The sequence below is a fragment of the Sinocyclocheilus anshuiensis genome, unplaced genomic scaffold (assembly GCF_001515605.1).
Source record: "Sinocyclocheilus anshuiensis isolate Anshui unplaced genomic scaffold, SAMN03320099.WGS_v1.1 scaffold859, whole genome shotgun sequence".
Taxonomy (NCBI): domain Eukaryota; kingdom Metazoa; phylum Chordata; class Actinopteri; order Cypriniformes; family Cyprinidae; genus Sinocyclocheilus; species Sinocyclocheilus anshuiensis.
Window position 1 is genome coordinate 227,313 of NW_015542370.1, and position 23,376 is coordinate 250,688.

At 33.7% G+C, this 23,376-nt stretch overlaps 1 protein-coding gene across 1 annotated transcript in view; it reads right to left on the bottom strand.

Annotated features, from left to right (window-relative positions):
- The window catches only part of quoa (quattro a), a 29,191-nt gene extending 16,240 nt beyond the window's left edge, over window positions 1-12,951 (bottom strand). The window contains exons 1-9 of the mRNA XM_016491184.1: window positions 12,825-12,951; window positions 6,756-6,953; window positions 2,985-4,191; window positions 2,068-2,235; window positions 1,234-1,357; window positions 1,074-1,164; window positions 911-997; window positions 674-790; window positions 53-151 (exon numbers count right to left, since the gene is read on the bottom strand). Of these exons, the coding sequence (XP_016346670.1) occupies window positions 53-151; window positions 674-790; window positions 911-997; window positions 1,074-1,164; window positions 1,234-1,357; window positions 2,068-2,235; window positions 2,985-4,191; window positions 6,756-6,953; window positions 12,825-12,827 (2,094 nt within the window). The 5' untranslated portion in view covers window positions 12,828-12,951. The remainder of the gene's footprint in view (window positions 1-52; window positions 152-673; window positions 791-910; window positions 998-1,073; window positions 1,165-1,233; window positions 1,358-2,067; window positions 2,236-2,984; window positions 4,192-6,755; window positions 6,954-12,824) is intronic.
- Between the last annotated feature and the right edge of the window lie 10,425 nt (window positions 12,952-23,376).

The following is a 23,376-nucleotide window of genomic DNA, read 5'->3' on the forward strand; positions in this document are numbered from 1 at the left end:
GGTGTGAGTTTGGTTTAAGACAGAACAAGAGCAGAGAAAAATGTTTAATTACCTGCACTGTGTCGATCTTATGAACACCTTCCAGTTTCTTTATGGCTCCTGATAGCAGAGCAGATGCCTCCTGAAGATCTGACACAAATGGATACAGTTTCTGTAACATAAAAATTTATAATTGTAAATTGTTTCATTGTAAGTTAATGAAATATTATGAAATATAATAATAAATCAAGATATAAAAATATATGAATAATATATTAATAAATAAACATCAACATTGTATTATTAAATATTGTAGTATATATTTTTAAATATATAGTAATATATGATCAATTATAATCTTGTATTATTGAATATAATTGAGAATATAAAATAATAGAATAATATAATTGATAATATAGTTATATTTATAATATAAAATGTAAATATAATAATAATAATAGTATAATAAAATGTATAATATAATACAATTATTATTAAATATTACAAAATTATTTTAAAATATAACAATTTAATATGTAATATGCATTTAATATAATATGGTACAAATTTAAATTAATATAAAAATATAAAATATAATATAAGAAAATTATATATATATAAAATTATATTTTATTTGTATTATTATTTTATTAATAATGCTGGTAGGGATCAGATTGCTTGCCCAATAATGTACCTGATGGATCTGTAGCCAGTCACAGTGATTGTATTGGAAGGATCCGTGTAGAGCCGCAGTCAGCTGACTGGCATCCACTATTTTATACAGAGCCTTAAGTGATGTCACAGTTTCCATCTGCAGAGGGTTGAGAAGATCAAAGTCTGTTAGAGATTTGCATGCACAACAATATTATAAAGAAAAGCAGTGAAGCCAGGTGTATGTGTGCAATTATAGAAAAAAAACAGCTCTCCTGACCGTAACGCCGGGTCTTTTCTCATGACTGTGGCTGTTGTCCTTATTCAGCAGCAGCAGAACCCAATGCACAGCATGAGGATCGAGCTCCTGTGGACAAACGCTCAAGATTTAGTCCTGAAAGAGGTTTTCAAGCTGCAGTTTTAACCCAAACACACACACACACCTGGAGCGTGAGGAGAGCTTTGGTGATCTCTGGATGTGGCGGCTTCTTCCGTGCATCAAACACCACCGTCATCCCTAGATCTTTTTCTTTCCTAAAAATAACATGCATCAGTCTTTCAGCAGTGAACATCTATGGTGTGTTTGTAGGGCAGATGTTGTACCTGGTGATGGTGTGAAAGTACAGCAGTAGTTTGCAGATCTCCTGGCTTGAAATGGGTGCAGAAACCCAGACCTGATGGTCTCCATAAATCTCCACAACTACTCGGCCTGAACGGTCCTGACCCCCTGCAGGAGGCAGATGAGGTCAGACGGACAGACCATGACAAAGTGGCTAATGCTTTCATTACTGCAGTCTGGGATCATCTGTTTTCGCTTGCCTTGTACAGTATATAGACATTGAATTTCAATAGAAAAAACAACATGGGCTTGTTCCAAAAACATATTATTGGAGAAGAAAGGGATGCTATTCATGGGGTTCTTAGTCTATAGTTTTCATTGCTCAACAATAAGGATTTGTTTCTGCTTGCTTTGCTAGGCCAATAATTAACATTCTCACTGGCCCCAACACAGTATATTATATAGTGCATTTTTTTATTTATATATATAGAAAATGTACACTTATTTTTAATTTTAAATATATAATTTCAAGAATATACATTCGAATGTATTTATTTATTACATTTAAATTAATAATTTAAAATACAAAATTATACATTTACTTTTATTAATTTTTTTTCATTAGTTTAATTTTAAATAATTTAAAGACTATATTTTATATAATATGTTTTAATTATATAATTTAAAATTAAAATATACATTTAAAATATACTTTTTGAAAAATTTTGAAAAATAGACATTATATATAACTAGATCAGCTAGATCATTTTACTTTGCTGACAACCAAATGACAGAACACCAGATGTCTACAGTTTCAAGGCATACAAATGCATGTGATTTTAATTTGGATTAAAATGAGATATTGGGGTGGGGGTTACCTGTAAGACACATCATTCCTGAGTGAAGGAGGCCGTCAGCTGTCAGTGCAGGAGGTGTGGATGATCTGGATGGTGGTCTCTCTGTTTCAACTTGCGCTGATGCGTCTGAAAGATTTATCCGTGGTCCAGCAAGAGGAGAGGACAGAGTTTTTGAGTCCTGAGAGAGATCTTCAAAGGAATAAGTCAACATGCATTAAAACATGATCAAAGATGTTGCTTTGCTTCTAATAAGATTCATTAGATCATAAGGACTTGCCTTTAAATAAAACATATTGAATATATTTGATCAAACATTGATCTTTTCCTCCTTTTTTCCTAGGTTAGTCTCTTGAAAAGTGTCTGGATGGATGTAAAGATAGATGGATATAGAATGGACGGATTTATGGATGGATGGAAAGACGGATAGATGTAGGATGGATGAATGGATGGAAAGATTGATGTACTGTATGGATGGAAATGCAGATATAGGATGATAGATGGAACGATAGATGATGGATTGTTGTAAAGATGGATGTTTGGACAGACAGATAGATAGATAGATAGATATAGGATGGATTGAAAGATAGATAGGAGGGTAGGTTTCATATATCCAAGATGGGGATGGACGGATGGGATGGATAGATAGATATAGGATGGATGGATGGAAAGAGATATAGGATGGATGGATGGATGGATGGTTGGGTATGTTGGTGGGTGGATTCATGGATGGAAAGAGAGATGGGTATAGGATGGATGGATGGATGGATGGATGGAAAGAGATATAGGATGGATGGAAAGATGAATGAATGAAAAGATAAATATAGGATGGATGCCTGGAAAGATAGATTGATATTGGATTGATGGACGAAAAGATGATAGATAGATAGATAGATAGATAGATAGATAGACGCAGTAGATTGATCCAAAATGATCCAAACCTTGAGCTGGTAGTCGTCTTCTGTTTATCTTTGGCGACACAAGTCCAAAAGCGGTGGTCTTCTTCCCTGAAACCACATGCAGCCTGGGAATCATTTCAAAGTAGCTGCTTCTGTCCACCTCGTTTGTCTCTCCTTGGACAACAATGTGGCACTTCTCAGACGTCCCAACCACAGCTGGAGTAAAACAGTGTATCTTGTCCTGAGAAATGTTCTGTGTTTCATCCTTATGTCCTTCACTGGAGGAATTACCTAATGGACCTGTTTCTGAGGAGCTGCAACAAGCTGGATTTTCCTGAGCAGGTCTGTGAAAGCTTCTCGGCTCATTTGGATGCTCAGATCTTTCTTTGGGTTTAATAGGTTTCTCCTGTGGTTCCATGTACCGACATTTTTGTGCTTTGGTCCCTTGTCCGTGTTTCCTCTGCATGCACGGCGTACAGGGTTCCTCTGCGAACCTCACGGTGCGAACACAAGCCGTACGTTCCCGAGTAGCACTGTTGGACCTCAGCAGAGGTGTATGAGTCTGAGCCCAAGTTTGTGAGTACCCTTGGGTTTCTTTGGTAAGGTCAATTAGATCTTTGCAATTGCTAACCAAACTTCTGCTGTCCCATGTGTTTGGAGATACCCATCCCACCGGTCGCATCCCAGACTGAGTTGGATCCATTTCAGCGTGTCTGGAACTACTGCTGTTGTCTACCAAACGCAAGGACACCGCTATACCATCCCGTGCAGGACAAATCCTCGTCTCGACTGAGAAATTAGAAGGGGTAGGTGTATGTGGATGGCACGAACTCAAAGACTCTTGTTGGTTTGACGTAGACGAGGAGGCCATCCTCCGATCGTCTTCAAATTCAGGATTGGCCACCTCTTCCCAAGGAACCTTGACTACACCCTGCTCGGTTTTGAGGATGCAGCGAGCCAGAGGCGTTCCATGCCTCCCATCGTTGAGTTCCCGAAGCCAGGCTTCAGTGAAGATGCTGGGGTACGAGGTCTCGGGTATTGCGGTTTCCTCCAGCTCACGTTCCTCCTCCACCTCCAAAAGGCTCTGGACCACAATACGGGCTGCCTGGTTTCCAAACTGCACAATCTGCAGGTAAAAGTCTCCTGGTTTGAGCAACAAAGGGTTAACGGGAGCAAGCTGGATCACGATGCGATCGTATAAACACAAAGGCCACCCGGAAAACCTGAACACCCTCTGAGAGTACGGAGCCTGTTCGGGACACACAGAAAATCAATTTAAGTGGAGGACATTTAGAACTCAGTTTAGATTCCAATTGGAATGTTACATTTAAATTTAAATTTGAAATTTAGCAGCAATAAGGATGCAGAATTCAAATTTGAATTTGAATCTAAGGAAGCCGTTCAAAAGAACTCATTATATATAAATAAAATAAATTCTTATAACTGTAAAGTACAAGTCAAACTGTTTTTATGAAAGCCTTTTTCAAAAACATCTTGAAAAAAGCTTTTTTTGTAATCCTTGAAGTTTAGATGGATGGATGGATGTAGACGTATAGGAGGACATATGGAAGGATGTACAGACAGACAGACATATACACAGATGGATAGATAGCTAGATAGACAGACAGACAGACAGGGCGGAGGAATACTTTATTTCCCAGAATGCATCACCCGTGTTGATTATTTTTTTAAATTATGGTAAAAAAGAGTGATATCGAAACAATTTTATGAGATACAGTCTTATGTACTTTTTACAAATATATAATGAGTATCAATTAATTTTTCATGCATTGTATAAACAACTTTTAATTTATAACTAATAAAGCAATGAGACTTGCCAGTGCAGCTGATATTCCTCAGTGTCACATGTAAGTGCATTTTTAAGTGTTCACATTCCAGTGTGAAATGCTGACTGCCAAAAATTAAATAATTACTGTAGATTATATTAAGATCGTTCTTCTTTTACTAATATAGATAGGGATTATGAAGTGAAAATAAAGAAGTGCAGCCCATGGAAGTGGTTCAGACGAGTATCTGTGGAAGATCAGGCTGATAAAGGGCTTTATTAAAAGAGCTTATTAAGTGAATAGCATGGAGTGATGCTCTTGATGTCAAAGACAGCCTATAATCACTGCGTTGAGCAGATGAACATCACACGGTCGGCTGCCTCAGTCACTCATTAATTGACCTCAGATACTGTGGTCTGTAGTGAAAGTCAGACGGCGGTCTGGAGCACTTATCTCAATGACTCCTCCAATATGATCCATCTGAAAGACATATACGCTTCTCAGATCAGCTGAGCTCAGACAGTCCCTGTGTGACACTGTTGCTAACAACTATGTGCTACTGACTATTTTCAGACATTAATGTCAATTTCAAAGTGTTGCTTGTTATTATTAATCAGAAAGCATCATAAGAGAATAAGGGTAGATTACATACTGTTTGCATGGACTTTTTCTATTAACATACTGTAATATGAATGTATAAGAGAAAGTTTAAGGGTGTTTCCTCAACTTTAAGCACTTATGTCTTGAGTTGATTTTTACTAAAATGTACCCCCCTCCCCAGTTTTGTTAAATGATGGTCACATTTAAAAGTCTCTCGGAAACTTTTTACTGTGACTTCATCATGTATTTTGTTACTGTATTTTGATATATATTATAAAATGCCTTTTATACAATTTATTTTTTATTCTAATTTCAGATCTTAATTCTTAAATTTGAAGAGAACAGCGTGTGCTCTTAAGATTAAACATGTGACCTGTCAAGAAAACAAGTCAAAGGTAAATATCACTTATGAACAATATATTTTTATTAATTAACTCCTCTAATCAAGCTGAAAATGTGGTAAATCATGCTGAAAATGTCAAAATATTATTACATTTTATTTGTAATGCATGAAATGCTGGGTATGCAGCTCTGGCAATAGCTTGCCATTTTATTTTATTATTAAAATGTCTAAAATGATATTTTCCATCACTTTTTTTTTGTAAATTGTGCAAAAAGTGTAAACTATTTATGTAAAATATTATTTAATTTTATTTGTAATACATAAAATGACGGCTATGAAATCAGCCCTAGCAGAGTTTACTATTTTATGTTGTTTAAAATGTCCAAAAAGCTCTTTTTCATCAAAGAATGAGCTGACATTTTGGTACATTATGCTGAAAAATTTAAAATATGAAATAATATTAAATATTAAATAATAAAATATGAATCCGCTTTATTTATAATAGATAAAATAATAGCTATGAAATCAGCCCTTAGAAGAGTTTGACATTTTATTTAATAAATAAAAAATTATAATATTAATAAATAATAAAATGTCTGAAAAGATCATTCCCATCACAGAATAAGCTGAAAATTTGGTAAATTATACAGAAAATATCAATTTTATTTGATTTTATATAACATACATAAAATGCTGACTATAAAATCAGCCCTAGCAAGAGTTTCCCATTTTATTTTATTATGTAAAATATCTAAAAAAGACCTTTCCCATCACAGAATGTTATTAAACAAATACATAATTGAAGATGTGATGAAAATAGCACTGTGATGGGCTAATGTTCATGGCTTTCACTTGTGATTCATGTATGTTCACTGTTGGACAAATTAAACCATTGTGAACCTGTGAAGAGACTTTTAAGAGAGTTTATTTTCTGTATTTTCAGAAGGTCAAAAGGGACCCTAGAAACACCCATATATTTTTGCCCTGTAACTGTTTTTCATGATTTTAAACACCTGTTTTCCTTCACTAGTCGCTCATTGCTAGTTTGACTGGTCATTTATGTATGGTTTTTCTCACACTCACACAGGCCTCCTGCTGCACGCTCTCCAGAAGGTGTCTGGCAGGGATGAGGAAGTCGGTCAGACACTGGAGGGCATCTCCGTGGTAATGACCCTCGATGACCTGGAAGAGCTGGCTGAGGACAGTAGAGGCCGTGACCTCAAATGGTGGGTAGAGGGCAGACAGACAGTTCTGGATCGACGAGTCCAGAGACTCAGGATTCTGTAAGAACACGCATACAGTTGCAGTTCAAGAAAATTATAAAGAGCAAAATACAAATATTATAATATTTATAGCATTTTATACGTTTATTTATTAAAAAAAATGTTTGAGACATTTACATTACTGCTTAAATGTTTGGGGTTGGTAAAATTTGTAATGTTTTTCAAAAAAGTCCCTTCTGCTCACTAAGGCTGCATCTATTTGATCAAAAATACAATAAAAACTGTAATATTGTAAAATATTATTACTATTTAGAATAACTGTTTTCTATGTTAGTATATTAAAATGTAGTTTATTCATGTGATCAATGCTAAATTTATTTCAGCATCATTACTCCAGTCACATGATCCTTCAGAAATCATTCTAATATGCTGATTTGCTGTTCAACAAACATTTCTGATTATTATCAATGTTGAAAACAGTTGTGCTGCTTCATATTTTTGTGGAAACTGTGATTCATTTGTGACCCTGGACCACAAAACTAAGGGTCAATGTTTTGAAATTTATATTTATATATCTAAAAGCTGAATAAATAAGCTTTCCATTGATGTATGGTTTGTTAGGATAGGACAATATTTGGCCGAGATACAACTATTTGAAAATCTGGAATCAGGGGGGTGCAAAAAATCTAAATATTGAGAAAATCGCCTTTAAAGCTGTTCAAATTAAGTTCTTAGCAATGCATATTACTAATCAAAAATCAATTTTGATATATTTATGGTAGGACATTTACAAAATATCTTCATGGAACATGATCTTTACTTAATATCCTAATGATTTTTGGCATAAAAGAAAAATCGCAAATTTTGACCCATACAATGTATTTTTGTCTATTGCTACAAATATACCCCAGCGACTTAAGACTGCTTTTATGCTCCAGGGTCACATTTTATCTTTCAAGATTCTTTGATGAATAGAAAGTTCAAAAGAACAGCATTTATTTGAAATAGAAATCCTAATGTAATGTAACATTAAATGTCTTTACACAAATGCATCTCTGGTATGCAATAGATCCTGGTTCTTAAGGAAATATACAGCCAGTTTTTAGTTAACAAAAGAAAATGTGCAGCTCAAACTTGCTGAATTGAAGGTTGTGAGTGTAACAGACAGACAGACAGACAGACAGGTGTGGTCTGGTAGATTGTGAGACGGTCCAGGGGGGAGTTTTCAGTTTCTCTGACCCTCAAATCCGGCCTTTTAGTCTGTGGATCTGGATTTAGCCGCTGCTGTTTCAGCAGTGACGGACCGCAGGGTTAATGGACATTCCTACTGTCCAGTGGGCTTAAGTGTGCACACACACACACGCCATTTAAGGACAAGTACCCAAGTGACAGGAGCCAAATTAATCAGAAACACGCATCTTGCTCTCGTTCGCAGGGAATTTTTCAGAAAACTTTGTGCAAGAAACTAATTTAATGTCAACATGAAATAAAAATGGTCTATTTCCTTTCTATTAGGAACGAGTCATCAGTGCACGCTATTTTAAGACAATACACTATACAGACAAAGCCATTTTTTAATGCACTGGTCAAATTTTAGAAATTGGGTTATTTTACTTTCTTCTTTCATGTCTTCTTTTTAGTGGAAAGAACATCCACTTTAAATATTTATTTTATTACACTTTATCTATTTGTGCCTGTAGATTTCAATTACGATTCATATCTTTAAAAAGTTTTTTCTCCACTTCAGCAGCACTTACAAACACCAAACTTAGCAGTTTTATTCCTAGCTGTATTCTGAAGGTTTTTACTGTGGGGTTTGTTCAGATATCATTTGTACTGATTTATATAACATTTTATTCTTAAAATGTGCTGAAAATATATATTTTTCCTTTCTATTGACAGTATTAAAGTGACAAAAAGAGATATTTAGAATCCCCTCTATAAAAATATTCAGCTCTAATATGTCAACAAAATTAAGCAAGAATTGTGAACCTGGCTTAATCCAGTGTTCAGATTTATGTTCAGGAAATGGATGCAAATTACTGCATTTTCATTAAGACAATGCCTCACTTGCATATTTAATGGTAAAATATGGTGATATCTATTAGTTCAAGTTTTGTTTAGTTTTGACTGCTTTTGAATGACTCTTGGTAAGGCCAGATTCCAGTTTTAAACAGTTTTTCGATAATTTCTTACAAAAAAATGAATAATAATAGTGTAATTTTAATAAATACTGACATAACATGTTTGAATCAGTGTCTTGAAGTGTATCTTGTGAAGTGTCTGATGTGAGAGTGGACACGTCTGTGATACTGGATCCGGTGTATTTCTGACTGATCCGCATTTATGTCGAGCGAGAAACCGACGCCACGTTTGAGGCTTGCTGAAATGCACTCGCAGCGACCTCCGAATCTCCTCTGACCTCAGTGGCCATCCATCAAATCACATGACTGATGTTCGGTGTGCGTGTGTGTTTGTGTTGAGATGTAGGAGTGAACCCTAGTTTTTAGTGTCCAGTTTCTCTCTCATATACGCAAATAACAACTTTTGTTTGTCTGTAGTTCATATCCAAATCCGGTCACAATAGTTTTTAAAGCACAGCAGAATTAAATTCATTTTAAACATTCGAAACACTTTAGTTGCAGACTGAAGCAAGAACAGTTAGATTTGCATTTATATTGTAACTTTGTATTGGCTTTCAGGGTTTGCATGTGTAAAACAGTAATATGTATACACTACAATAAATGACTTTTTGAGGTTGCAAATAAAAGATTATTGGAGTCTTTACATTTTACAAAATGTTGCAACAGCGGTTTTTATGACATTTTTATGAAATGTTTAATTCAGTGAGTTATTTGTAATTATTTGTGAAATTTACAAGCATTTTCTAAGTGAAAATTGTTTCAAAGTAATTCCTAAACCAGTTTTTGTTTTCCAGTGTAAACGATTTTTTTTTGTTTTGTTGTTGTTGTATTGTAAGTAAAACAAACATTACTGGAGCAAGTTTTAAAAGAAAATACTATTTCAAGCCTTTCAACTTAAAAATGTCATGTTTATCTCAGTGTTACTTGCTGATTCTTTGTAATTTGTGAAATTTACTAGCAATTTTCTGTGGACACGATATTTTTTTTCAGTTTAGTTTGTGTCAATAAAATCATAAATTGTGTAAATTACATTTGTTTTTAAACCACAGCAGAATTAAAACAAGTTTTAAAACACATTTGAAACAAAATTTTAATGTGTAATTCAGTGTTTTACATGTGCCTTTGAAACAATTTTCACTCAGAAATTGCTAGTAAATTTCACAAATAATTTAAAAGCAACATCAAATAATATTCAGTGTAGTTTGTGTCTGTAAAATTATGAATAAGTTGAATCATTTGTATGGCCATTTTGCACCAATATTTAAAACCATGCAACAAGTATTTACTTGTGTATATTTCCTGCAATTAAAATATTTCAGGTGCAGAACATCTTGAACACCTGTAGATGGCAGTAGCTGGAAAAGGTCAACAGATGTCACAGCCTAGCTAGCTAGCAAAGTGGCACTGGCCAAACAATCACGATCACAACCTGCAGCATTCAGGTCAGATGTGTGGCTTTTAGGGATGTAACGATTCACTCAACTCACGATTCGCTTCGATTCACGATTTTGATTTCACGATTCGATTCACTTTTTTTTTAACAAAATGAGATTTAAGACAAATTATAAATTTAATCTGTCCTTTTATTATTGCTTGGACAAAATGCTGCACGTTTCTTTGTGAAATTGAAATATAACACTATAATAATATACTAATATAGCACTTGCATATCATTGCTCTTTTATTGGTTTTGATTGCTTCTATTGTCTTCATTTGTAAGTTGCTTTGGATAAAAGCGTCTGCTAAATTACAAAATTTAAATATAATGTAAATAACAAAACTACATTGAAATTTTAAAACAAGCCCAAAATCAAATAAATATGTTAACACAAATAAAATAAATATCTTCATATAAACAAAATAAGGCTTTGTCTGTGCTCTTTCCATTTAAAATTAGAGGCTATCACTGCATTTTAATCATGATCCAAACAAAGATGCTGCATACATGCAACATGAGCAGTTTTTAATCTAAATTAGATTGTATAATTTTGAAATTTGAAGCAAAAACAGAATGGTTTTGAAACACTTCAGTTTTGTGAAATTATGCATAAAAAATATCTGCATGAAACAGAAACAGCAGACGAGCTGAATGAGACGCAGATTCACTCTCTGCCAGCAGGTGGCGTGTAAAGCGTTTCCTTGGTTTCCGCTGTAAACAAAGCAGCGCTGCACTTGTGAACTTTAATATGCATTATACAGAGGCAAGAGGAAAAGAGAAAATACCATCTAAATTTTTCTAAAGACAGTAAGTTGCCCTCACATACATTCATATAAAATCCTACCCCTAATTGAATTGCGATTTTTTTTAGCATCTCAACCGATTTGAATCGTCACATATTTTAATAGATTTTCAACCAGCTCGCGGTTAATCGTTACATCCCTAGTGGCTTTATCATTTTTAAGATCCTGTTGTGTTGAGAAGTTCTGCATTCTGTATTGAAGTTAATGTGTTACCCTATTAGTTATTAATTTCCCAATTCTTTTATTAAACTTAATAATATTAGTGGTGTTTGTTGGTCAAGCATCACTGTTTCTACTGCTAATATTTAAGGTCAAGGATTTGTTTTTTAATGATAAACCCTCTAACACTGAATGCTGAACTTTAGTGTCTAACTCATCTCACATATTTGTGATAGTGGATGATTAAAAAAAATAGATTTGCCATGTCACAGAGTAATTTGTGGGCTCTTTTGACTTGAAACACCCTAGCTTGATGTTAAATCATTGAATTATGAATAATGATGTGTCGCAATATGTATTATATCTTGAATTACTATGCGGTATTCAGCCATAAATATATGTATGTAAAATATATATGCTAAATAAGTCAGCTCAGTTTTTTGTTTAAGCTCTATGTAAATTATTTCCCCATAGAAACAGTTAAAACAAAAACAACTGCAAAGATGTTTTTTATTGAAAATATCTCTCAAGACATTACTGTTTAATTTAAACATAATTTAACCAAAATTATATTACAATAATGAATCATTTTAATTATTGTTTATTTTAATTAATAAAATTTTAATTGCACTACATTTATTGTTTTTCAAATAATTTTCTGTAAAAGTGTCCACATTGCAAGTAATTTTACCTTTTGAAAATATCTCTCAATACATAATTTTTTAATTGTATAACTGAAAAATGATTTAATTAAAATAATATATGACATTAAATATATTTTTTTATTGTGTATTTTTTTTTCCAAAATTTTTATTTAAATAAAATTTAATTCTTTAAATTTTTTTTTCAATTCAATTTTTGTAAAAGCATCCTTCACATTGCAAGTAATTTTGTCTCTACTTTCCTTGAAGTAAATTTAATTTCTTTCATGATCTAAAGTGTTCTATGACACATAGATTAGTCAAGGATTCTGTTTGCAAACACATTTCTGTTACTTGTTCTCGATTTAATAAACTTTTAGAGAGAAACTAAACAGTAATTTAATAATAGGAACTTGTTCCTATTAAAACAGGACAGTCTGGCAACAAAGAACATTCATGCATCTGATGCATTAGGACCGGGACGCTTGACTTTCCTCAGAGGAATGTCATCGTGTGTTATGATTCACTGTCCATTTACAGACACGCTGCTCTTTTCTCTTGTCATGTTTCCCTCAAAAAGATTCATACATGTCATAAAGTTATTCTATAAAATACAAATGGTGTAAAATTGCTTTACAAAACAAAACAGCACTATAAGATCTATTTGCATTATAAGAACACGGTTCATGACATTAAAGCACAGGTGCAGAAGGTCTGAAGACAGAACAGCAAGAGTTACCGTACCATTCTGACCAGAAGACAGTGCTTCTCCAGTTAAAGCTCCATGTCACTTTCTCTGAAGTCCCTTCTGAAGCAAGTAAGTGATTTATGTAGTGAAGCTGATCTGTGTGAAATAAATCCATCCATTCTGTCCGAGTCCAAACCAAACACTGATGGACTCCTGTGTGCGTGTGTGTGTGTGTGTCTGTCTGTGAAAGTGGGCTGTCCACAGTACAGAGAAATGTCCTTGTACTTATAAAAGTAATGTGATGCTGTTATGAATCGGTGAATGTACCAGATTCTAATAACATGAATCACATTTCTCTTCAAAGAAAATGTCTAAAAAACATGGTAGCATCATCTTGTCCCCTTTCTTCTCTCATCTGAGCTTTATTTAAAGTCAACTTGAAATGGCGTTTGCGATGCATTTATTTTTCATAATTTGTATTTCACTGAAAAATTAATATTTAGTGCATATAAAAATATTTTTATCAACCTTGCAAGTAGCAAAAACCTGTTTCACATTAAATTTTGATGAAAGATTATGAAGTAATGAACTTTTTCACAAATGAACTGCAGGTTTATTTTGATTTTATGTTGAAAATGTTATTGTTAATTCAAAAATAAGTGATTCATATTCATATTTACCATGATTATGAAGTGTGTCTCCATAGGTTGTATCAGCTGTTATTTTCAGCTACTTTTTGAATCCACTTTCAAATTTGAAACATACAAATTCAAACATAAAGGGATTTTAAGTGTAAGTTCCGCAGAGAACTTTTGATTCTTTAGTTATTTAGAAAAAAAAAACTGTATTATTGGTGTTAAAAGAACCTAGAAACCAATATGCTGATCTGATATGAAATATCAATATCTGTGATAAAACCTCAAGAAGTTTTAATTGAGCACCAAAATCAGCATATTAGAATGATTTCTGAAGGATCATGTGACAATGAAGACTGGTGTAATGATGCTGAAAATTCAGCTTTGATCACTGGAATAAATTACATTTTGCAATGTATTACAATAGAAAAGAGTTATTTTGAATTGTAATATTTCACAATATTATGTTTTACTGTATTTTTGATCAAATAAATATGTATGCATATGTCTGTGACTCAACATGAGACTTAGAACCTCATAAACTCTCTGGGAAGCAGACAAACGGTTAACAAGTGCAAATCGACAAATGTCCTTCACGACCCCTCACAACAGCTGACCGCAGTCACAGACGTGAACATAGACGAAAGCCCATGAGATGACCGGAGAGACACATTCCCCGGAGAGAACCGCAACCACAGCATTACGTAACTCACAATTACTCGTGCAGTGAACAGAAAAACAGTTTGCTTAATTGGGAAATGCTGATACGGCAAAAATCAATCAATCAATAAAAAAAGACACAATTTGGCATTTAACAAACAAAAGTCTGCTTTATAAACCATGCACAAATGCAAATGTCAGTCGGATAGAGAGAGAGGGAAGCATAGAGGCGTTCAGCTCATCATTTCTGTACGTGCTGAGTGAGAAATTGCTGTTCCCTAGAGATCCATTAGATAAATAGCAGTTAAAGATAGCAGTCATTAAACCGACCCGACCCTCTATGAGAGATGTGTGTGTGTGTGTGTGTGTGTGTGTGTGTTTAACTGATACAGGGAGTTTGAACACAGATCACAGGCAGGAAACTATAAGGTCTGGACATCAGACAGTGTGTTTAAAGCAATAGTTCACCCAAAAATGGAAATTTTCTGAAAGTTTACTCAGCCTCAGGCCAAGATGTAGATGAGTGTGTTTCTTCATGGGAAGAGATTAGGAGAAATGTATCATTCCATCACTCGCTCACCAATGGATCCTCTGCAGTGAATGGGTGCCGACAGAATGAGAGTCCAAACAGCTGATAAAAACATCACAATAATCCACAAGTAATCCACACCACTCCAGTCCATCAGTTAACATCTTGAGAAGCCAAAGCTGTGTGTTTATAAGAAACAAATCCATCATTAAGATGCTTTTAACTTTAAACCATCACTTCTGGCTAAAATATGAGTCCATAATCCATAAAAACGCTTCCTCCAGTGGAAAAGTCCATCACCTCTCACGTCAAAATCCACCAAAATATTTGTTCAGAGCTGTTTTGGCTTGTTAACGGTGCTTCATCTGTGCACATTTCTCTCCTGATTCAGACCAGACAACATTTTCAGTGGAGAAAGCAATATTGTGAATTATGGATTTTAGCCAGAAACAATGATTTGAAGATTTGTTTCTTACAAACACGCATCTTTAGACTTCATAAGACATTAACTGATGGACTGGAGTGGTGTGGATTACTTGTGGATTATTGTGATGTTTTTATCAGCTGTTTGGACTCTCATTCTGACGGCACCCATTCACTGCAGAGCATCCATTGCTGAGCAAGTGATGCAATGCTACATTTCTCCAAATCTGATGAAGAGACAAACTCATCTACATCTTGGAAGCGCTGGGGGTCAGTAAATGTTTAGCTAATTTTTATTTTTGTTAAAATTTTGAACAAAAGTGTACTTATAGCAAGCATAATTTTTCGCCGCTGTTATGTAAGATAAAGTCAATTTATTAAAAAAGCATAACTTTACAAAACTGTGGTTGTCAAGCCATTTTAATGTTTTTTAAACCATTTTTACTAATCTAGTAATTTCATGCAACGTGCAGTGAATATTATGAATCATTAACACAATTATTTTGAATTCATTTTCATATCAGTAACAGTGTATGTGCATTTATACAGTTTTTGCAATAGTCAAGCTTTTCCTCTGCTTTTGTTTTTACTATTGGCAACAAGAGTTCTTTTAAAGGCTTTTATGACTTTTGCAAAAAAGCAGCGTTACTGAATGATTTTGATGCTTTTGTGTTGTCGACAGCAGCGGAAATCAGCCCCCTTCAGCTTACATCAGCAGCAGCAGCACATTTAGAGCTGATCACTGGTCCCACGTGCCTCAACACATCTAAACAGTCACGACCTTACAGAGAAAACAATGACTGATGCGCCTCCTCTCTCTCTACAGCACGGACTCCTCAGGGGATACAGGAAATGCCACAGCGAATCTCAGGAAGCCCATCCGCAGGTCAGAGCGAGCTGTGCGGCCCGGGGCGGGTTTGTCAGCACTGCCATGACTGTCCTTGGCCCCGTGACAAATTCACATTATGTAAGAATGTAAACTGAAGTGAATTGACAACAGCGCTAAAGTTAGTCCCGCTGTAACCGGGGAGTCCAGACCTATCATCCGTCAGAGGAAGAGCGAGAAACTCAGTCGTTACTATGATGAAGTTCAGTTCATTCACTTTTGACAGTGATTACGTAATGGGCTTGTATTATACACAAGATTTTAGATTTTTTTTTTATTAATTGGAAAACCTTTTTTTGTACTATAATATTCACAGTGCAAACTAAAGTGGAAAATTGGGCTATTCACACGGCAAAAAAAAATATATATATATTAGTGCTGTCAAACGATTAATTGTGATTAATCGCATCCAAAATAATAGATTTTGTTTACATAATATACTGTATGTGTGTGTATTGTGTATGTTTATTATGTATAAAGACACACACATACAGCATATATTTTGAAAATATTTACATTTACATGTATATATTTATATTCATATAATTTATATCGTATATAAATATATTTAATATATAAACGTAACATGTTTTTCTGAAATATATACATGCATGTGTGTGTATTTATATATACATAATAAATATACACAGTACACACACATATATTATGTAAACAAAAACTTTTATTTTGGATGCGATTAATCGCGATTAATCATTTGACAACACTAATATTTATATTTTCTTCCTCAGTATTTTTTTTCCAGTACAAATATGTAAATATTCCTAAATCAAGATACATTTCAAAATTGCTTAGGATTTTAGGTCTTGTTTTCTGAAAAATGTATCAAAATAAATTGACTTTGGCTTACATCAATAAAAATATCTGCAAATGAGTTCAGAAAAACATTTAATTTTAAAGGGAAAACATATATTTTTCATACTCCAGATATTTTTTCTTGTTTTAAACATAGTCACATAATTTTGATATATTTTTTAGAAAACAATACCTTTACACATGTATTTTTGCTTCTCTATTAAATGTATCTTGATTTAAGATTGTTTAGGTATTTGTACTGCAAAACAAGACAAAAATACTGAGCAAGCAAATAATTTTTTTGCAGTGCAGAAATCATCATGGTTGTGATGCCACATGCAAGTTTTATTACTTATTTCACATGAAAAAAACAAACAAACAAACAAGTCAATCTTATCAGTGCTCATTTGCATACAGTATAAATGTCTTAAAGGTACAGTAGCAGAATAGCCAGTTTAATTTTAAGGAGAAAATGTTTTTTTAAACTTAATTTCAGCTGTTTTGGGGGGCATGACATTGGGTAATTTATTGTCATTGAGATACTAATATAGCTTAAATTAATATTTCAAATTAGTTTTCATTTATATATTTCTGATTTCATTTTAGTTTTAGTAATTTAGTTTTGTGTTTTTGTATTTTATTTGCTTTTTTTTTATATGTCTATATCATTTAGTTTTAGTTTTTTTAGTACATCAAGTTAAACTAAATGAAAATGAGAAATGTTGCATTGACATAAAAAAAGATATAAAAAATGTATTTAGTTTATCAAGTTTATCTTATTTCAAGTAATTAATTTTTTTATGGTTTTAGTTTTGGTTAACTACAATAATCCTCGGAAGAAGCATTGTAAGCTTGTATAAATGTGTATAAGTGCATTTTTAGTATAACTAAAATAAAAAGCAACAATAGTGTCAAATGTGGAGGGGTATTTGAATAAAAAAAGGAAAGTCAAATTGTTTATGATTTTCCTGTTGTGTTGGTTTCTCTCGTACAACTATCTTGAATATCATGCAGAAGTCATATGGATGACTTTTATGGCAAATTTAAGATAGTTTGGTAAGTTTAAACTATGTTTTCTATCCACTTCTATTGTATGAATAAGAGAAACTTGAACATTCTGCTAAATATCTTCTTTTGTGTTTCACAGAAAGAAAGAAAAAATCACAGCTTTGGAATGACATAAGGGTAAGTAGATGATGCCGGTTTTCATTTTTGGGTGAACTAACTTCCAATTCCTAATCATTTTTGTTGTTTAGAAAGATAGTGATTGACAATCCCCTTTGTGAAGCTGGGTCATTCAGCTGTTTGTCATCTGATGCAGCAGGTGCAGAGTAACGCTCACAGATAAACAGTGTGATCGGCCTCGACGTGAGCTAATCACAGATCCCACTGTAATTCCTGACTGTTGAAATCATCATAATCCTCAGGGATGTTAATATTACAGGCAGTAATGTGACACACGGCGGGAATGTTACAGTTACGCATCTGCCTCCTTGCATTCGTTTGAGAGACGTGTGCTATTTTCACTCACGGTGAGCAGAGGTACTCGTCTATCAGAGATTACTTGAGCTGGTTAGCATGGCCGCTTTTCACGTAATGAGCATGTGTTTGTGTGGCACTCTGGGCTTCGGTTGTTCTCTTCTGAGGTTTAGTTTTGAATTTTTCTGAGCTCAAAACTCAACTCAAAATAAATGACATTTTACAATATAAAAATGTCATAGAAAACAGTTACTTGCTATGCTTAGCAACACTCTGCCAGGGTGGTGCAAAATTCAGAAAAATTGGAAATCACTTTTTCAAATCATTAGTGTGAATTTGAATTGAATTAGCCTCAACCCACAGGAAGTTGAACTGGAACTGAATTTGGAATGACAGGAAGAGGAATTTACTCAATTAAACATTTGTTTAATCTTTGTCAAACTAACATTCAAAGTTAGTCTTTTCTTGTTAAAAGTAACAGTTATGAATTTCTTTGAATTCCAATTCATTTCAAATTCAAATTTCAGATTCACATTCTCAATGAAAATTCTGAGCTGACCTGGAATTTAAGAGGCTGACAGATTATTTTCTAGCCCAAATCTTATCAGTTTCTTTGAGGGAAATGACAAAAGAATGAATGTTTCATTACTGTCCTGTATGATGGCATCAGTTGTTCTGTCATTCATAATTTGCCTCCACACTCAAAGTCTTTGATCATGAGACTTGAGACGTTATCTTGTTCATGTTCACCTCTGATTTGAGTCTTTTGGACACATATTCATGTCATGTGTCAATCCCATGATCCTCTCTGTTGGTCCCTGTGACCACAGACAGTGCTGAGTGTCTGCAGACAGACGGCTCTACAGCTGCAAACACAACAACAAACAGCTGAGCTGTCTCCATACTACTGCTCTCTGATGGAAAAATCACATTGTTTTCTCTATAGGGAAACTGATATATACTGTAACAACAATTCTGATTGGAGGATCTCTGTTTACAGTTTTTCTCAAATGCTAAAACACAAAAGCCAATCCTCTAAACCAAATGACCAGTTGTCTAAACACATTTACTAAATCTAGCTGGCAAACAATCATGATGAAAGAGCTGTTCACTCCCATAAAGCATTGTGAGTCAAGTTAGTCTCCCAATACATTCACAATAAATAAAAACATAAAAATGTGAATATATTAAATTACTATATATTTATGAAATTGTATTAATCTAATTCATGGCTATATTTACATATAGAAATACATATAAAAATAAGAAATTGTAATTTATCGATAATTTATATGTGTGTGTATAAACATTTAAATTAAAATACATTAATACATTTAAAAATATAGTGTTTTTTTCTTGTAAGCAATGGCTTTCAATTCAATTACATAATTTACATTTTACTGACATAATTTACTTCAAATCAAATTTGTAATTTTGTGATTTGTATAGAGCTAGTTTATGGCTTATAATACATTACTAAATGTAAATACAAATACATTTAATAAACATTACTAAAATACATTTACATTTAATCAAATCCCTACATATATACAATGTATTTTATAAATATATAGCGAAGTTACTTTTAAAAATAATGCATTACAATATTGCATTACTCCCTTAAAAAGCAACTAATTGCATTAGTTACTTTTTATGGAAAGTGATGTGTTACGTTACTTTTGCATTACTTTTTCTCATCTGGGCTGGGGATACTTGTTTGTTTGTAAATGTAAAACATTCTATTTTTGGCAAATTTGGTATTTTTCTGGACTTGTCTGACAACTTTCTTGTCACTGCTTTTGAAAAAGCCTTCATGTTATGTTCTTATGATGTTCACTAACCGTCTGTACTGGCCATATTGTGTAGATTTTTGTTAAAGGACTTAATGTAGAAAACATTTTGTAGGCTAATTATAATCTGAAGAGACATTAAGCAACAGACCAATCAAAGCAGCAGACATTCACACTCCAGCAAACACCTACAAATATGGATGTTGGGTTTTGTTCAGTCCGTGTGACTTCTTACATTTCATAATTTATCTTTTTTCACTTACTAATAGATCGTTTCCTGACGTTTTGTCATCTAGCATGTTCCTGCTTCAAGAAACCGGCCTTAAGAATCAGAAAGAAATGGTTGGAATTACCACTCCCTCTGTTGAGATGTTTTTTTGATTAAAAAATGCCAGATCAACTCTCAAACCAACACTGAAACAAAATATTTCCACAGATAGGTTCACTATCTGATCATCTGCCATCAAACAACAGAAGCATCAACGGTCAGCGGTGATCGTTCTCACAACATCACGATAAACCTTCATTTCATCCTGTTATATAATGAAGCCTCAGTATCATTTATTTACAGAACATCTAACAGCCTTGAGGAGAACATTTTATTTCCTTCTCATCCTGTCTTGCTTTTTTCTGAAAGATGATACTCTACTCTGCCGTTTGGTTTGGTGTTATGTTGTTTTCTGTTTATATCATTTTTAGTTACTTTGTAAAGTCATTATTAAGGATGTTTATCTAAATCAAGCTGTTTGGTTTCTTGACAAAGCATTACATGTACCATGAATAATCAGCCTAAATGTTGCTGATGTTTTTGTGCCTCTACACTTCTTCTTCTTTCCAGCACAGGACCCTCTTAGTATCAAGACACATTTTGGCTGTATATGTGATGAACTGGCCTCCTGATCAAGCTGTTTCCTCGGTAAGACTTTTTATTTTTAAATCTTACTAACCCTAAACTTTTGAATAGTAGCACACTGTATGTGTTTCTTTGGAGATTTAAGAGTTCTTGACTCAAGGTTTTTTATTGGTTCTTCAGATCAGTGTTTTGGTTTCTAGGGTCAAGCACTAGTACATCAATGCTTTTCTAGAGAACTAGAGAATAAAAAGTTATATTTTCACCTTAAGCTTTTGTCATCAGGCTGTAAAGCTCCTGTTTTGGTTTTTATTGGAGTCTTTACATTTTTGGAGTATGTTGCTTGTATTTGTTTAGCTGCCTCTTTGTTTTACGGGTCACACAAACTGGCACCTGTTTTACAAAGAACAAGAGACTATGGTCAGAATCTCATGTTCAGAAGTTCTGCAGTATATAGTATGAATATTGTGTGCATATGCAGCTTTCTGCATGCATTTTAACACCCCTTAAAAAGAGCAGGCTTTAGCATACTTTAAAAAGAGTAGTTATTATGCACTCTAAAAAATGCTGGGTTAAATACAACCCGGTGCTGGGTAAAATAGGGACAAACCCAGCAATTGGGTTGTTTTGACCCAGCGGTTGGGTTACTACACAGAAGGTTGGGTTAAACATTTAACCCAACCGCTGGGTCAAAACAACCCAATTGCTGGGTTTGTCCCTATTTTACCCAGCACTGGGTTGTATTTAACCCAGCATTTTTTAGAGTGTGGAAATCATAACTTTAGAAGAATATACTTTTAATGTTATTTTTATAAGTGTGAACAATGTAATGATTTTGGACACTTAACTGCATGTTAATTACAATTGATAATGCATTAGAGTTTCATTTTTTGTTAATTTAAAAGTGTTTTTTATGTTTTTTAACATACTCAAGTACACTCTAAAAAATGCTGGGTTGTTTCAACCCAGCTTTGGGTCAAATATGGACTAACCCCAGCTGTTGGGTTAAATTTTTAACCCAAAACTTGGGTTAGTCCATATTTGACCCAAAGTTGGGTTGAAACAACCCAGCATTTTTTTTAGAGTGTAGTTTTATAATTCTGTTGTCTTTGCAACATGGTTAAAGTGTACTGCTGAATGGACTATGAAGCATTTAATTATGAAGTTGCAGTTTAGTACATATTAAATACAATTAAGCACACTTCTTTTTCACAAGGTTACATAATAGCTGGATGCCATTTGCTGAAATAAACAGTGAAATGTGATCATATGATAATAAGGCATGTATACTGCTGTTTGAAATCATTACATAATGTGTACTCCTGCAAATACTATTTTAGAAATAGTGTGCAGCATAGTGTGCAGTATGCAGGAGAGCGAGAGATGTTGCTGACTCGAAATGGGTAAAAGAAGCAAATGGCTCACAAGAGCGATCAATGGTCATTATCCGGACAGAAGCGCTCTCTCTCTGGGAAAGCAGATGAGGCTCTGAAGACACGTTAGTGTGTAATGTACCTTCACTGTGTCATAAACAAACAAGCCCCTTCAGACAAACACACAAGGCATTTTCTCGTTTTACTGACTACAGCAAACCATCATAATGAAGCTTTAAACTCTCATTCCAAAATCACTGGAGCGTTTGAGCACTTTAACCCTGTAAAGCCCGACATGTGTAATAATAGTCCGAAAAATCTCATTTTTTAAAAATGGAACAGTGTATTGAAACTTTAGACATTTAATATAAATATAAAAAGTTTGAGTATCATATTTGATACATCAGGCTTTTATGGCACATAATATGATATAGTGAGAATATCTTTATAACAGTATAGCAGATACTTGTCACTCTGTATCTCCCAATAATATGTCAAGATATTTAAATGCTTAATTTTGTGATCAAAACCTATTATGCAATTCAAAACAATACAGTGATGATTGAGAGAGAAACAAATAAACGCTCCTCAAAATCCTGATGGATCATTTCATACATTTGAACATCAAAAAAAATGTCTGGATAATCAAGCAAACCAATGCTGCTTCAGTCCGGTAAGTGTTCATCTTGAAATATTACTAACAATATAAAAGTTATTCTTATATTTCCTTTATAAACATCAGTAGATTTCACAGCAAAAGGACATGTGAAGTGGTAAAAAGTCTAAACTATCAATCAGATGACAGAAGGTATGTAGTATATTGTGTGTGACAGGTTTTATAAATGTATCAAATGTGGTACAGCAGGCTTTAAATGGTTAAACATATGTCTGCTCTTTCAGGAGGCAATACTGTATAAATAATTAGGCTTCATTCTGGGGTCGTTTATTACAAATAATCATTCTAATTAGAGGGTTTTACAGCCTGATGCCATATAAGAGAAACTACCCATAATGAAAACCATCTATGAACTGTTGCCTCAACAGACCTAAAAATGCTGATCTGAGGAAACCCAAGAACCATACAACCAACTAAGGATCTCTAGTGGAGCCAAAAATTGTTGTTTGAAAATTGTTTGAAAAGGGTTATTTGAGTCAATAATTCCTCCAGTG